At 46.6% G+C, this 16960-nt stretch overlaps 1 protein-coding gene across 1 annotated transcript in view; it reads left to right on the forward strand.

Annotated features, from left to right (window-relative positions):
• Positions 1-6947: 6947 nt before the first annotated feature.
• Positions 6948-16960, forward strand: part of LOC123058869 (cytosolic sulfotransferase 5-like) — a 15849-nt gene continuing 5836 nt past the window's right edge. Inside the window, exon 1 of the mRNA XM_044481542.1 lies at positions 6948-7040. Coding sequence (XP_044337477.1) covers positions 6948-7040 — 93 coding nt within the window. The remainder of the gene's footprint in view (positions 7041-16960) is intronic.

The raw sequence follows: 16960 nt of genomic DNA on the forward strand, positions 1-16960 counted from the left end.
TTAAAAGAGGAGAGGTTGAGCCAAAGATGAAAAGAAATTGAAAGCGATATTGGAGAAGGCAATTGACTGATGAAAATTAATTCTTACGTCAAACTTTAAAAGATTTGAGAATAGCTCCGGGAAAATTAGAAGAGTCAGGTAAGTTCCTGGGAAAAGACCTGTGGGTTAGGGCCCACTCAAGAGAAACACCGTTGAACGATTTAAAAGAGAGATTGCGCTGGTTGAATTAAATGACTTGAATGAGATAACATCCTCGAAATAGCTTGAAAGGATTACGAATAGAAACTTAAATCTTCTATGATATCTTCGGCGCTCCAGATAAACAAGAATAGCAAGAGGTGGATGATTAAGAGGCGCACCGGCATGAGAAAGCATTTGAACCGAGGAAAGGATATGATCGACAAAGCTTGAATTATATCCACCGGAGAAGAAAAGAGAATGAAGAATGATGAACTTGAAGCTTCGTTAGTATCTTGCTGAGAATCACCGGATAAGAATATTGACGGAAAAGAATGGAGAGATTTCCCATAAATAAAAGGATACTTGAATAAGAAATTTGATTCCTTGAATGAAAAGGGTGGGTGGGCGGGAAAACAAAGGCAACTTGGGGACAGATGAAACGAACAACATTGGGAAAAAACGAGAGGTGATCTTGCGGATGTTGAAATGATCGGATCCACTTGAAGAGAAACACGCCGGTTGAAAACGATTGACATGACAATCTCGATTATCATGAAGGATTGGTATTCACATAGGAGTATGAGAACACCGCTTAGGAAAGTTATGGATTCAACACTTGATTTCGAAGCAACTCGAATACCACAACTAAAAAACAAAACAAAGGATTGGCTTGCAAAATAAGCCAGAAACAAACATATGATAGTTCCCATATCGTATCATGTGTCTATTGGAAAGATTATTCTAGGAGCTACTTGAATTCCCACTTATAAACTCCCGGAACTTTCTGGTTATGCAATCGGGTGTTGGGGATACAGGGGAAGCATAATATCTCACCCAGAACTAACAAATCCTACACCCAGCTATATCCATCCTTCAACACATAACCAAGAAACCTTCGGAAATCATTTACCTCAACCTTCGAAAAGCATCCGTTATACGAGTTATGGCAATACTCCCGAACTCCCGCCCCAGTACTGGGTGGCGTCGAGGTTATCTCACCAACAACTGCATAAAGGAGATTTTCGATTTCGGCGAACTCAGGTATTCCAGAACTGCAACGATAAAATTGTGGCGACAACACCTTGGAGCTCAACTCCCCGGGACACTGCCACAACCCCTAAATGTTAGGAGGCACCAAGAACAATGTTCTTGTCACAAAACCATCGGAACGATTCCAAGATACCCGCGTGATCCTAAAAAAATTCGTGAAATTTGAGAAGAGAAGAGTCAAAACTCCACATTAGGAGGCCTCACCAGAGCGACGAAGGGACTGAGGAGTAAAAAGAATCCTACTCTCCGATATATATAATCGTAAGACTCAAAACATTTTTCTAGACTCAACAACGCCAGCGATTCGATCAAGCAGGGGGCTCCTAAGTCGGGGAAGGCTCTGATTACCAACTTGTTACACCCCGGACACACCCGCCGGTGGTTGTTACTCCTGGCGGGATCTAGACTAGCCCCACAGATCAATACTAGTCTTTTCTGCGCACTTTGTCCTCACTCGTGCGCACCCGAGAGCAACTTCCCAGTCGGTCACCCATCCCGACACTACTCCAAGCTGAGCACGCTTAACTTTGGAGTTCTGTCCGAATGGGCTTCCGAAAAAGAAGAAATTCCTTATTGATATGAGTAGTCTATCATCCCTAATAAGCCAGGCTATCACATTCATAAACGTACTTTATTAGATATGGTGCGATTTATGGTGTCTCTTGCCAATTTACCACTATCATTTTGGGGTTATGCATTAGAGACAGTTGCATTCACGTTAAATAGGACACCATCTAAATTAGTTGAGACGACACCATATGAACTGTGGTTTAGCAAGAAACCTAAGCTGTCGTTTCTTAAATTTGGGGCTGCGATGCTTATGTGAAAAAAACTTCAACCTGATAAGCTCGAACCCAAATCGGAGAAATGTGTCTTCATAGGATACCCAAAGGAGACTGTTGGGTACACCTTCTATCACAGATCCGAAGGCAAGATATTCGTTGCTAAGAATGGATCCTTTCTAGAGAAGGAGTTTCTCTCGAAAGAAATGAGTGGGAGGAAAGTAGAACTTGATGAGGTAGTTGTACCTTCTCTCGAATTGGAAAATGGTTCATCATAGAAATCAATTCCAGTGATGCCTACACCAATTAGTGAGGAAGTTAATGATGATGATCATGAAACTTCAGATCAAGTTACTACCGAACCTGTAGGTCAATCAGAGTACAATCCGCACCAGAGTGGTACGGTAATTATATTTTGGAAGCCATGTTACTAGACCATGATAAACCTACGAACTATGAGGAAGCGATGATGAGCCCAGATTCTGACAGATGGCTTGAGGCCATGAAATCTGAGATAGAATCCATGTATGAGAACAAAGTGTGGACTTTGGTGGACTTGCCCGATGATCGGCAAGCCATTGAGAATAAATGGATCTTCAAGAGGAAGACGAACGCTGATAGTAGTGTTACTATCTACAAAGCTCAACTTGTCAAATAGGGTTTTTGACAAGTTCAAGGTGTTGACTACGATGAGATTTTCTCACTCGTATCGATGCTTAAAGTCTGTCCGAATCATGTTAGCGGTTGCCACATTTTATGAAATCTGGCAAATGGATGTCAAAACTGCATTCCTTAATGGATTTCTTAAAGAAGAGTTGTATATGATGCAACCATAAGGTTTTGTCAATCGTAAAGGTGCTAACAAAATGTGCAAACTCCAGCGATCCATCTATGGACTGGTGCAAGCATCTCGGAGTTGGAATATACACTTTGATAAGGTGATCAAAGCATATGGTTTTATACAGACGTATCGTGAAGCCTGTATTTACAAGAAAGTGAGTGGGAGCACTACAACCTTTCTGATAAGTATATGTGAATGACATATTGTTGATCGGAAATGATGTAGAATTTTCTGGAAAGCATAAAGGAGTATTTGAAAGGAGTTTTTCAAAGAAAGACCTCGGTGAAGCTGCTTACATATTGGGCATCAGGATCTATAAAGATAGATCAAGACGCTTGATAAGATTTTTCAATGAGTACATACCTTGACAAGATTTTGAAGTAGTTCAAATGGAACAGTCAAAGAAGGAGTTCTTGCCTGTATTGCAAGGTGTAAAGTTGAGTAAGACTGAAAACACGACCATGGCAGAAAATAGAAAGAGAATGAAAGTCATTCCCTATGCCTTGGCCATAGGTTCTATAAAGTATGTTATGTTGTGTACCAAACCTATTGTGTACCTTGCCATGAGTTTGGCAAGGGGGTACGATATTGATCCAGGAGTGGATCACAGGACAGCGGTCAAAATTATCCTTAGAAGACTAAGGAGATATTTCTCGGTTATGGAGGTGATAAAGAGTTTGTCATAAAGAGTTACGTCGATACAAGCTTTGTCACTTATTTGGATGACTCTAAGTCTCAATCTGGATACATATTGAAAGTGGGAGCAATTAGCTAGAGTAGCTCCGTGCAGAGCATTGTAGACATAGAAATTTCAAAATACATAGGGATATAAATGTGGCAAGCCCGTTGACTAAACTTCTCTCACGAGCAAAACATGATCACACCTTAGTACTCTTTGGGTGTTAATCACATGGCGATGTGAACTAGATTATTGACTCTAGTAAACCCTTTGGGTGTTGGTCACATGGTGATGTGAACTATTGGTGTTAAATCACATGGCGATGTGAACTAGATTATTGACTCTAGTAAACCCTTTGGGTGTTGGTCACATGGTGATGACTATTGGTGTTAAATCACATGGCGTTGTGAACTAGATTATTAACTCTAGTGCAAGTGGGAGACTGAAGGAAATATGCCCTAGAGGCAATAATAAAGTTGTTATTTATATTTCCTTATATCATGATAAATGTTTATTATTCATGCTAGAATTGTATTAACCAGAAACTTAGTACATGTTTGAATACATAGACAAAACAGAGTGTCCCTAGTATGCCTCTACTTGACTAGCTCGTTAATCAAAGATGGTTATGTTTCCTAACCATGGACATGTGTTGTCATTTGATGGGCTCACATCATTAGAGAATGATGTGATGACAAGACCCATCCGTTAGCTTAGCATTATGATCGTTTAGTTTTATTACTATTGCTTTCTTCATGACTTATACATGTTCCTCTGACTATGAGATTATGCAACTCCCGAATGCCGGAGGAACACCTTGTGTGCTATCAAACGTCACAGCGTAATTGGGTGATTATAAAGATGCTCTACAAGTGCTTCGATGGTGTTTGTTGAGTTGGCATATATCGAGATTAGGATTTGTCACTCCGATTGTCGGAGAGGTATCTCTAGGCCCTCTCGGTAATGCACATCACTATAAGCCTTGCAAGCAATGTGACTAATGAGTTAGTTGCGGGATGATGCATTACGGAATGAGTAAAGAGACTTGCCAGTAACGAGATTGAACTAGGTATGATGATACCGACGATCGAATCTCGGGCAAGTAACAGACCGATGATAAAGGGAACAACGTATGTTGTTATGCGGTTTGACCGATAAAGATCTTCGTAGAATATGTGGGAGCCAATATGAGCATCCAAGTTCCGTTATTGGTTATTGATCGGAGAGGTGTCTCGGTCATGTCTACGTAGTTCTTGAACCCGTAGGGTCCGCACGCTTAACGTTCGATGATGATTTTATATTGTATGAGTTATGTGATTTGATGGCCGAATGTTGTTCGGAGTCCCGGATGAGATCGAGAACATGACGAGGAGTCTCGAAATGGTCGAGAGGTAAAGATTCATATATAGGACGATAGTATTTGGACAACGGAAGTGTTTCGGGGGTACCAGATACGTATCGGGTCACCGGAAAGGGGTTCCGGGCACCCCCGGCCAAGATATGGGCCTTATTGGGCCTAGGGCGGGACAGACCAGCCCCTAGTGGGCTGGTGCGCCCCATACATGGCCGAATAGGGGGGAATAAAGGAAAGGGAGAAGAGAGAAAGGAAGGGGGGCAATTCGGTCTCCCCTTTCCTTCTCTCCCTCCTCCTCCTTCCTTCTCCCTCCAAAAAACATGGAAAGGGGGAGGCCGAATAGGATTAGGCCCCAAGTAGTATTCCTCCTACTTGGGGTGCGCCTCCTACTGCTCCCTCCCCCTCCCACCTATATGGGGGGCACCGCTAGAACACACAACATTGTTTCCTAGCCGTGTGTGGTGCCCCCTCCACAGTTTACGCCTTCGGTCATATTCTCGCTGTGCTTAGCCGAAGCCCTGCGCGGATAACTTCATCATCACCGTCGCCACGCCGTCGTGCTGACGAAACTCATCTACTTCTTCGACGCTCTACTGGATCAAGAGTTCGAGGGACGTCATCGAGCTGAACGTGTGCAGAACTCGGAGGTGCCGTACATTCGGTACTTGGATCAGTTGGATCGTGAAGACGTTCGACTACATCAACCGCGTTAACCTAACACTTCCGCTTCGGTCTACGAGGGTACGTGGACACACTCTCCCGTCTCGTTGCTATGCATCTCCTAGTTAGATCTTGCGTGATCGTAGGATTTTTTTTTGAATTACTATGTTCCCCAACAAGCAACTCCCCTCGCCGATTGAGATCGTAGCCCTGTTGACTGGTTGTAGCATTTTCCAGCGTCGGTCGTAGCAAACGCCATTTCTAGTTGTAGCACTAGGTCGCTCCCCCGGTCGCCACCGAGCACTTCATAGGTCACAAAACGCCATTGTCGCCCTCGGATCCTAAAATTGGTTGCGGCATTTACTGACGACGGTAGTAGCAAGCTCCATTGTCACCTGCATTACTAGCTCGCTCCCCCGGTCACCGCCAAGCACTGCCATGCCGGTCGCAAACACCATTATCACCCTTCGGATCTTAAAAACTGGTTGCGGCAATTGACGACGACGGTAGTAGCAAATGCCATTGCCGAGTGTAGCATTGGCCTCACCCTGGTCGCCAGCGTTGCAGCTTTTATAGATGTTGGTTGCAGCTCTCCCGGTGGCCGGCTCCAACTTCTGTTGATGCCCGTTGTAGCTTTGCTCGAACACTAGCCGTAGCAAACAGCCGTTGTCGGTTGTAGTATTTCCCGACAACGGTTAAAGCTCTGCCGCTAGCCTGCTCCAGCAAACGTAAAAACGGTTCCAGCACGACGGCAGGGTGGTTCCCGCATCTCGTCGTTGGAGCACCCGGAGACATCAGTTCCAGGAAAAACCTTGTCTAAAAAAGCGTGTGCGAAAATCGATGGCGACGCCGGCTGCGCATGCCCCATCTTGGCAAGGGAGATGCGTCTTGGCACGGGAGATGCAAGAGCTCGTGTGTCGGAGAAGATAGAGCGTGATGCACTGTGCGGGAGAAAAAAAAAGAGACATGTGATGGAGAATTGTTGAGAGGGCGTTGAAGATAAGGACAAGGGAAAAGTGCGGACCGAGATCCATCGTTCGATCCCACTTAAATTGACAGCTCGTGCTCGACCGGCCGAAGTTTCGGCCGGTCCACTGGTTACAAACATTACCGTTTATATATACTCAAAAGAAAATTCTAGACTATCTTAAACAGTTTCTTATAGTTGGCACAGACGGGAATAATGGTGGGGAAACGGTAGGAGGTGGTGGTTGGATGATGCGAGACAGACAAAACGGTAGAAGGACTCCCGCCAATTAAAATTGATGAGAGAGGGGATATTAGAAAACAAGTGAAGGAACGACAAGAACACAAGATCTTTATTAGCAGGAACATCTGGGCATTCTCGTTGCATAAAGTGGAGCGCTGTACAAACGGGCCTTCACGAATCACACAAATTTCATGGCGTCCTCTCCACAATCCTCCTCCTCTGCACCCAAAGCCGACGACGAGGCAGCGTCCCACAAAGAAATCTATGACCGGCTCCTAGAGGTCGTGTCTGTTGAGTAAATAGGCAATTTCTTGATTAAATTAATCCATGAGTAAATCACTAGCATGGCATTGACTAAGTTGATGACGTACTGACTCTGATCTAAACATGCATGTACTAAGCAAACAGTAGACAAATCTACACATACTGCTAGTACTGCTAATATGAAAATAATCAGGAGCGGGATAAACGAGTTATACCCTCCAGTAGGCCACGCAGAGGCCGCGGCTTTGGTGGCAGCAGCGGCGTCCTCGGCGACCTTCTTGTCGGCTTCAGCTTTCTCGGCGGCGGCACGGTCGGCGTCGGTGGACATGGTGATGACGAAGGCGGCACGGACGTAGAGGAAGTAGACGATCGGAAGCGAGCAGTCGCGTAATCGCTGCCCAAAAACCTATTCGCCCTCACCCCGTACAGGAACCAGAAGGGCGTGGTTTCGGAGACCTGCTCTCCCGTCGACCGTGTACGTGGCAGACGGGATGGAGTCACCGGCGGCAGCAGCAGCAAAGGAACGACGGTGGGCGTGCGCGTGAGCAGATGTGATCTGTTCGTGGCGGCTAGGGTTAGGAGACACCGCATACTTATAGGCGCAGCCGCGTGGAGAGACGTGGGCTCGACCCACGTCCGAGTCCGTGACAGCCCATGATCCGACGTCTCAGATCGTGGCCCAGCTGTCAGAAAACTCTCCGTTAGTGACTGGCAAAAATAAGCGCGTAGGTGTGAGCTCGGCTCGGCTCAATCCCGCAACCCGCGGCGCGTCGTGACGAGGCGTGGCGTGGCGAGGCGGGCGGCGGAGGAGGAGTGCGCGAGGGCCTCTTCTCTTCTCAAGCTCCAATAGCATGTAGAAGAGAAACCCTTATAAACCACTCCAACTCTCCTTCCACTTCCGGGGTGGGACTAAACTTCCCACCACACCTAGTGCCATATAGCCCACATGGGCCCTTAGAGATTTTTCAGAAATTGCAATATGGGCCTAGAGCCCATCTCAGATTTCAGCAATCCCCCACCAGATCTCAAGGGCCCATTGTGTCCTCTGTTCCAATTGCTGTTTCGATATACCAGCGTTTCAGTAAAGACCTGTTAAGGTTGAACTTCACCTAGAACAAGTGGCTACACTCCTTCACAACTGAACAATGGACTATGCCTTGAATTGTCAGTTTGGCGTAAAGAAGTTTCACTACATGTCTTACTAGTACTAGGCTGCCGAAGGCTGACCCCTCGGGTGGAGCATATAAGTCACACTCCTGGCCTATTCATGAGCTTACTAGAGATCACCCCAATCTCATAGACTGTGACCAGCAGTCGGGCTCATATAGGTGTGTTCCTCCAAAGATCGCTCTGTAGGATAGCATCTTGCTTTTATAAGCTTTGGAACACATTGAGACCGTAGTCATCCTACCATACAGTATCGAGAGTATTGCATCTCCAACGGAGTGGGTTAGTATAGTTACTCTCCTCAGTTCACCACTGGCTTGTTTTCCCAGGTCCTAGTTCACGGGATCTCCGATCATATAGGTTGGGTTACCACCATGGCAACTCATGTGGGTCTCATACCCATCTCCCTCGATGCATTATCTATCACAACACGTGATAGCCCTTTTGTAAAGGGATCTGCCAGATTCTTAGCCGTATGGACATAGTCCAACGCTATCACTCCGGAGTTTCTTAATTTTCTGACAGCTTTTAATCTCATTCTTATGTGTTTGGTGGACTTCATGTTGTCCTTTGAACTCTTCACCTTGGTGATGACAGTCTGATTATCACAGTTCATAAGGATAGCCGGAACCGGTTTATCAACCAATGGCAAGTCCATCAAAAGATCTCGAAGCCATCTCGCTTCAACACCAGATGTGTCTAATACCGTTAATTCTGCTTCCATTGTCGATCTCGTTAAGATCGTTTGCTTGCAAGACTTTCAGGAAACAACGCCACCTCCAAGAGTAAACATATACCCAGTTGTGGCCTTCATCTCATCAGCATCAGAGATCCAATTCGCATCACTATACCCTTCAAGTACCGACGGGTATCCGGTATAGTGAAGTCCATAGTTCATAGTACCTTTCAGATAGCGCATAACTCTCTCAACAGCATGCCAATGTACATCACCCGGTTTGGAAACAAACCGACTCAGTTTGCTCACAGCAAACGCGATGTCAGGCGTCGTTGCGCTCGCTAGGTACATCAGTGAACCAATGATTTGAGAGTATCTCAATTGATCTTTAGCCATGCCTTTGGACTTTCGAATCAATACGCTAGGATCATATGGTGTTTGAGATGGTGTGCAGTCCGAATATCCAAAACGACTCAACACCTTCTCAACGTAATGGGATTGCAGAAGTGTGATCCCACCCTCATTATCTCTCAGTAGCTTGATGTTCAAGATAACATCAGCCACACCAAGGTCTTTCATCTCAAAGTTCTAAGATAGAAACGATTTGACCTCCTCAATGACTTTGAGGTTTGTTCCGAATATCAGTATGTCATCAACATACAAGCACAGTATAACTCCTTCGCCCCCACCATGGCGATAGTATACACATTTGTCAGCCTCATTAACAACGAAACCAACAGATGTCAGAGTTGTATTAAACTTATCATGCCATTGCTTAGGTGCTTGTTTCAGGCCATATAAAGATTTTATCAACCTACACACCTTTCTTTCCTGACCATCTATCACAAAGCCATCAGGCTGTTGCATGTAGATTTCCTCCTTTAGCTCTCCATTTAGAAAAGCCGTCTTAACATCCATCTGATGGACGAGAAGACCATGTGAGGCCGCCAACGAGAGTAATACTCGAATGGTGGTCAGTCTAGCCACATGTGAATAAGTATCAAAGAAATCTTCCTCTTCTTGCTGGTCATAGCCCTTGGCCACAAGCCTAGCCTTGTACTTTTCAATCGTACCATTGGGCCTAAGCTTCTTTTTGAACACCCACTTACATCCCAGTGGTTTGCAACCATAGGGACGGTCAGTGATCTCCCATGTCCCGTTAGCCATGATGGAATCCATCTCGCTACGGACCGCATCCTTCCAGTAGTCAGCTTCTGGAGAGGCATACGCTTCTGAAATAGAAGTGGGAGTATCATCCACGAGGTACACGAAGAAATCATCACCAAAGGTCTTTGCAGTCCTTTGTCTCTTGCCCCTACCAAGGGTTTCCTCGTCATCCTCCTCGGGATTTTCATCATGTGTTTGTTCATAATATTCCATAGGGATGGCAGGTTCAGGAGTCTCCTCAGATTCCTGTCTAGAAGTGCTTTGCATATCTCTCATAGGAAAAATATCCTCAAAGAATGTAGCATCCTTAGACTCCATAATTGTACCGATCTTCTGGTCAAGTACCTCAGATTTCACTACTAGAAATCTATAGCCAACGTTGTTCTTAGCGTAGCCCAAATTAATGCAGTCCACGGTCTTATGTCCAAGCTTACGCTTTTTGGGGATCGGCACGTTGACTTTCGCCAAACAGCCCCAAGTGCGCAAGTACGAGAGTGTCATCCTTCTCTTTGCCCATTTGTCATAGGGAGTGATCTCACTATCCTTTGTCGGAACTTTATTCAGGACATGACATGCCGTCAATATAGCCTCCCCCCACCATGCCTTGGATAAACCCGATGTATCTAACATGGCGTTAACCAAATCAGTTAGAGTATGGTTTTTCCGCTCGGCAACCCCGTTTGACTGGGGTGAATAGGGAGGCGTCCTCTCATGAATAATGCCGTGTTCCGCACAGAAGGAATCAAACTCACTCGAGAAGTACTCTCCACCACGATCTGACCGGACTCGTTTAATTTTCTTTTCAAGTTGATTTTCAACTTCTGCCTTATAGATTTTAAAGTAGTGTAGAGCCTCATCTTTAGTATTTAACAGATACACATAGCAATATCTAGTGGAATCATCTATCAATGTCATGAAGTATCTCTTTCCACCTTTAGTCAACACACCATTCATCTCACAAAGATCAGAATGTATGAGTTCTAATGGTGCCAGGTGTCTCTCCTCCGCGGCCTTATGAGGCTTGCGAGGTTGCTTAGCTTGCACACATGAAAGGCACTTAGAACCTTTGGCTAAAGTGAAACTCGGGATTAAATCCAACTTGGCTAGCCGCGTCATAACACCAAAACTAATGTGACAAAGACGTGAATGCCAAACTTCAGATTCATTAACATTCAAATGAATATGGTTCACGACTTTATTACAAAAATCTGCGAGGGAAAGGCGGAACATCCCTCCGCTCTCATAACCTTTTCCAACAAAGAGTCCATATTTTGTAACAACTAATTTATTAGACTCGAAAACCAACTTAAACCCTTCTCTACATAGAAGGGAGCCACTAACGAGGTTCTTCTTGATGGCGGGGACATGCTGCACGTTCTTCAGCTGCACGATCCTTCCCGAAGTAAACTTCAGATCGACCGTGCCAACACCATGAACAGAAGCACTCGCGCCATTCCCCATCAATACGGACCCGTGACCTGTGACCTGGTAAGAAGTGAACAATGAAATGTCAGCACACACATGAACACCTGCACCTGTGTCCACCCACCAATCGTTGGGTTGAAACACTGAAAAAACAGTAAATAAATTACCGTACCCAGATGCACCATTCTCATTGTTGCCCACAATCATGTTGACAGACTTGGAGTCATGTCCTGACTTCTTGTACTTGTTTGGGCACTTGTTGGCCCAATGTTCAACCGAACCACAAGTAAAGCAACCCTCGTCCTTCTTGTTCTTCTTGAAGGTCTTCTTACCCTTCTTCTTAAAGTCGGTATTGTGTTGGACACCGTTCTTTCCCTTGGGCTTGTGGGAGTTGAAGTTCTTCTGGTTCACCATGTTGGCAACAGAAGTCCCTTCGGCCCCTTTTCCGTGCGAGTCTTTTGCCCTCGAATTCTGCTCAACACTCAGATGGCCAATGACATCCTCCACAGAGAATTCACGCCTCTGATGTTTCAGAGTGGTGGCAAAGTTCCTCCAGGAATTAGGGAGCTTAGCGATTATGCAGCCCGCGACAAACTTGCCCGGTAACTCGCACTTGAGAAGCTCAAGTTCCTTAACAATGCATATTATCTCATGAGCCTGCTCCAATACAGGACGGTTTTCAACCATCTTGTAATCGTGGAACTGCTCTATAATATACATCTCGCTCCCTGCATCGGTGGCCCCGAATTTAGATTCGAGCGCCTCCCACAAGTCCTTGGCGACATGCACATGTAAATATGCGTCGACCAGTTTATCTCCGATCACGCTAAGAACTGCTCCGAGAAACACAACGGTAGCCTCCTTGAACGCCTTCTCCTGTTCAGGAGCAATCGTTCCCGTGGAGACACCGGTGACCCAGAACACGTTCATAGCCGTGAGCCATAACGTGGTCTTAGTCTGCCAACGCTTGAAGTATGTACCGGTAAACTTATCCGGTTTCAGTGCAGCGGCAAAACCACTTGCCGAGAAATTCCTACACATAATAGGTTTTTGGATTGTTGAGTAAATAGGCAATTTCTCAATTAAATTAATCCATGAGTAAATCACTAGCATGGCATTGACTAAGTTGATGACGTACTGACTCTGATCTAAACATGCACGTACTAAGCAAACAGTAGACAAATCTACACATACTGCTAGTACTGCTAATATGAAAATAATCAGGAGCGGGATAAACGAGTTATACCCTCCAGTAGGCCACGCAGAGGCCGCGGCTTTGGTGGCAGCAGCGGCGTCCTCGGCGACCTTCTTGTCGGCTTCAGCTTTCTCGGCGGCGGCACGGTCGGCGTCGGTGGACATGGTGATGATGAAGGCGACGCGGACGTAGAGGAAGTAGACGATCGGAAGCGAGCAGTCGCGTAATCGCTGCCCAAAAACCTATTCGCCCCTCACCCCGTACAAGAACCAGAAGGGCGTGGTTTCGGAGACCTGCTCTCCCGTCGACCGTGTACGCGGCGGACGGGACGGAGTCACCGGCGGCAGCAGCAGCAAAGGAACGACGGTGGGCGTGCGCGTGAGCAGATGTGATCTGTTCGTGACGGCTAGGATTAGGAGACACCGCATACTTATAGACACAGCCGCGTGGAGAGACGTGGGCTCGACCCACGTCCGAGTCCGTGACAGCCCACGATCCGACGTCTCAGATCGTGGCCCAGCTGTCAGAAAACTCTCCGTTAGTGACTGGCAAAAATAAGCGCGTAGGTGTGAGCTCGGCTCGGCTCAATCCCGCAACCCGCGGCGCGTCGTGACGAGGCGTGGCGTGGCGAGGCGGGCGGCGGAGGAGGAGTGCGCGAGGGCCTCTTCTCTTCTCAAGCTCCAATAGCATGTAGAAGAGAAACCCTTATAAACCACTCCAACTCTCCTTCCACTTCCGGGGTGGGACTAAACTTCCCACCACACCTAGTGCCATATAACCCACATGGGCCCTTAGAGATTTTTCAGAAATTGCAATATGGGCCTAGAGCCCATCTCAGATTTCAGCAATCCCCCACCAGATCTCGAGGGCCCATTGTGTCCTCTGTTCCAATTGCTGTTTCGGTATACCAGTGTTTCAGTAAAGACCTGCTAAGGTTGAACTTCACCTAGAACAAGTGGCTACACTCCTTCACAACTGAACAATGGACTATGCCTTGAATTGTCAGTTTGGCGTAAAGAAGTTTCACTACATGTCTTACTAGTACTAGGCTGCCGAAGGCTGACCCCTCGGGTGGAGCATATAAGTCACACTCCTGGCCTATTCATGAGCTTACTAGAGATCACCCCAATCTCATAGACTGTGACCAGCAGTCGGGCTCATATAGGTGTGTTCCTCCAAAGATCGCTCTGTAGGATAGCATCTTGCTTTTATAAGCTTTGGAACACATTGAGACCGTAGTCGTCCTACCATACAGTATCGAGAGTATTGCATCTCCAACGGAGTGGGTTAGTATAGTTACTCTCCTCAGTTCACCACTGGCTTGTTTTCCCAGGTCCTAGTTCACGGGATCTCCGATCACATAGGTTGGGTTACCACCATGGCAACTCATGTGGGTCTCATACCCATCTCCCTCGATGCATTATCTATCACAACACGTGATAGCCCTTTTGTAAAGGGATCTGCCAGATTCTTAGCCGTATGGACATAGTCCAACGCTATCACTCCGGAGTTTCTTAATTTTCTGACAGCTTTTAATCTCATTCTTATGTGTTTGGTGGACTTCATGTTGTCCTTTGAACTCTTCACCTTGGTGATGACAGTCTGATTGTCACAGTTCATAAGGATAGCCGGAACCGGTTTATCAACCAATGGCAAGTCCATCAAAAGATCTCGAAGCCATCTCGCTTCAACACCAGATGTGTCTAATGCCATTAATTCTGCTTCCATTGTCGATCTCGTTAAGATCGTTTGCTTGCAAGACTTCCAGGAAACAGCGCCACCTCCAAGAGTAAACATATACCCAGTTGTGGCCTTCATCTCATCAGCATCAGAGATCCAATTCGCATCACTATACCCTTCAAGTACCGACGGGTATCCGGTATAGTGAAGTCCATAGTTCATAGTACCTTTCAGATAGCGCATAACTCTCTCAACAGCATGCCAATGTACATCACCCGGTTTGGAAACAAACCGGCTCAGTTTGCTCACAGCAAACGCGATGTCAGGCCTCGTTGCGCTCGCTAGGTACATCAGTGAACCAATGATTTGAGAGTATCTCAATTGATCTTTAGCCATGCCTTTGGACTTTCGAATCAATACGCTAGGATCATATGGTGTTTGAGATGGTGTGCAGTCCGAATATCCAAATATCCAAATATGGTGTTTGAGAGTATCTCAATTGATCTTTAGCCATGCCAACGCTTGAAGTATGTACCGGTAAACTTATCCGGTTTCAGTGCAGCGGCAAAACCACTTGCCGAGAAATTCCTACACATAATAGGTTTTTGGATTGTTGAGTAAATAGGAAATTTCTCGATTAAATTAATCCATGAGTAAATCACTAGCATGGCATTGACTAAGTTGATGACGTACTGACTCTGATCTAAACATGCACGTACTAAGCAAACAGTAGACAAATCTACACATACTGCTAGTACTGCTAATATGAAAATAATCAGGAGCGGGATAAACGAGTTATACCCTCCAGTAGGCCACGCAGAGGCCGCGGCTTTGGTGGCAGCAGCGGCGTCCTCGGCGACCTTCTTGTCGGCTTCAGCTTTCTCGGCGGCGGCACGGTCGGCGTCGGTGGACATGGTGATGATGAAGGCGACGCAGACGTAGAGGAAGTAGACGATCGGAAGCGAGCAGTCGCGTAATCGCTGCCCAAAAACCTATTCGCCCCTCACCCCGTACAGGAACCAGAAGGGCGTGGTTTCGGAGACCTGCTCTCCCATTGACCGTGTACGTGGCGGACGAGATGGAGTCACCGGCGGCAGCATCAGCAAAGGAACGACGGTGGGCGTGCGCGTGAGTAGATGTGATCTGTTCGTGGCGGCTAGGGTTAGGAGACACCGCATACTTATAGGCGCAGCCGCGTGGAGAGACGTGGGCTCGACCCACGTCCGAGTCCGTGACAGTCCACGATCCGACGTCTCAGATCGTGGCCCAGCTGTCAGAAAACTCTCCGTTAGTGACTGGCAAAAATAAGCGCGTAGGTGTGAGCTCGGCTCGGCTCAATCCCGCAACCCGCGGCGCGTCGTGACGAGGCGTGGCGTGGCGAGGCGGGCGGCGGAGGAGGAGTGCGCGAGGGCCTCTTCTCTTCTCAAGCTCCAATAGCATGTAGAAGAGAAACCCTTATAAACCACTCCAACTCTCCTTCCACTTCCGGGGTGGGACTAAACTTCCCACCACACCTAGTGCCATATAACCCACATGGGCCCTTAGAGATTTTTCAGAAATTGCAATATGGGCCTAGAGCCCATCTCAGATTTCAGCAATCCCCCACCAGATCTCGAGGGCCCATTGTGTCCTCTGTTCCAATTGCTGTTTCGATATACCAATGTTTCAGTAAAGACCTGTTAAGGTTGAACTTCACCTAGAACAAGTGGCTACACTCCTTCACAACTGAACAATGGACTATGCCTTGAATTGTCAGTTTGGCGTAAAGAAGTTTCACTACATGTCTTACTAGTACTAGGCTGCCGAAGGCTGACCCCTCGGGTGGAGCATATAAGTCACACTCCTGGCCTATTCATGAGCTTACTAGAGATCACCCCAATCTCATAGACTGTGACCAGCAGTCGGGCTCATATAGGTGTGTTCCTCCAAAGATCGCTCTGTAGGATAGCATCTTGCTTTTATAAGCTTTGGAACACATTGAGACCGTAGTCATCCTACCATACAGTATCGAGAGTATTGCATCTCCAACGGAGTGGGTTAGTATAGTTACTCTCCTCAGTTCACCACTGGCTTGTTTTCCCAGGTCCTAGTTCACGGGATCTCCGATCATATAGGTTGGGTTACCACCATGGCAACTCATGTGGGTCTCATACCCATCTCCCTCGATGCATTATCTATCACAACACGTGATAGCCCTTTTGTAAAGGGATCTGCCAGATTCTTAGCCGTATGGACATAGTCCAATGCTATCACTCCGGAGTTTCTTAATTTTCTGACAGCTTTTAATCTCATTCTTATGTGTTTGGTGGACTTCATATTGTCCTTTGAACTCTTCACCTTGGTGATGACAGTCTGATTGTCACAGTTCATAAGGATAGCCGGAACCGGTTTATCAACCAATGGCAAGTCCATCAAAAGATCTCGAAGCCATCTCGCTTCAACACCAGATGTGTCTAATGCCGTTAATTCTGCTTCCATTGTCGATCTCGTTAAGATCGTTTGCTTGCAAGACTTCCAGGAAACAGCGCCACCTCCAAGAGTAAACATATACCCAGTTGTGGCCTTCATCTCATCAGCATCAGAGATCCAATTCGCATCACTATACCCTTCAAGTACCGACGGGTATCCGG

This window comes from Triticum aestivum, chromosome 3A (assembly GCF_018294505.1).
Source record: "Triticum aestivum cultivar Chinese Spring chromosome 3A, IWGSC CS RefSeq v2.1, whole genome shotgun sequence".
Classification (NCBI taxonomy): Eukaryota; Viridiplantae; Streptophyta; class Magnoliopsida; order Poales; family Poaceae; genus Triticum; species Triticum aestivum.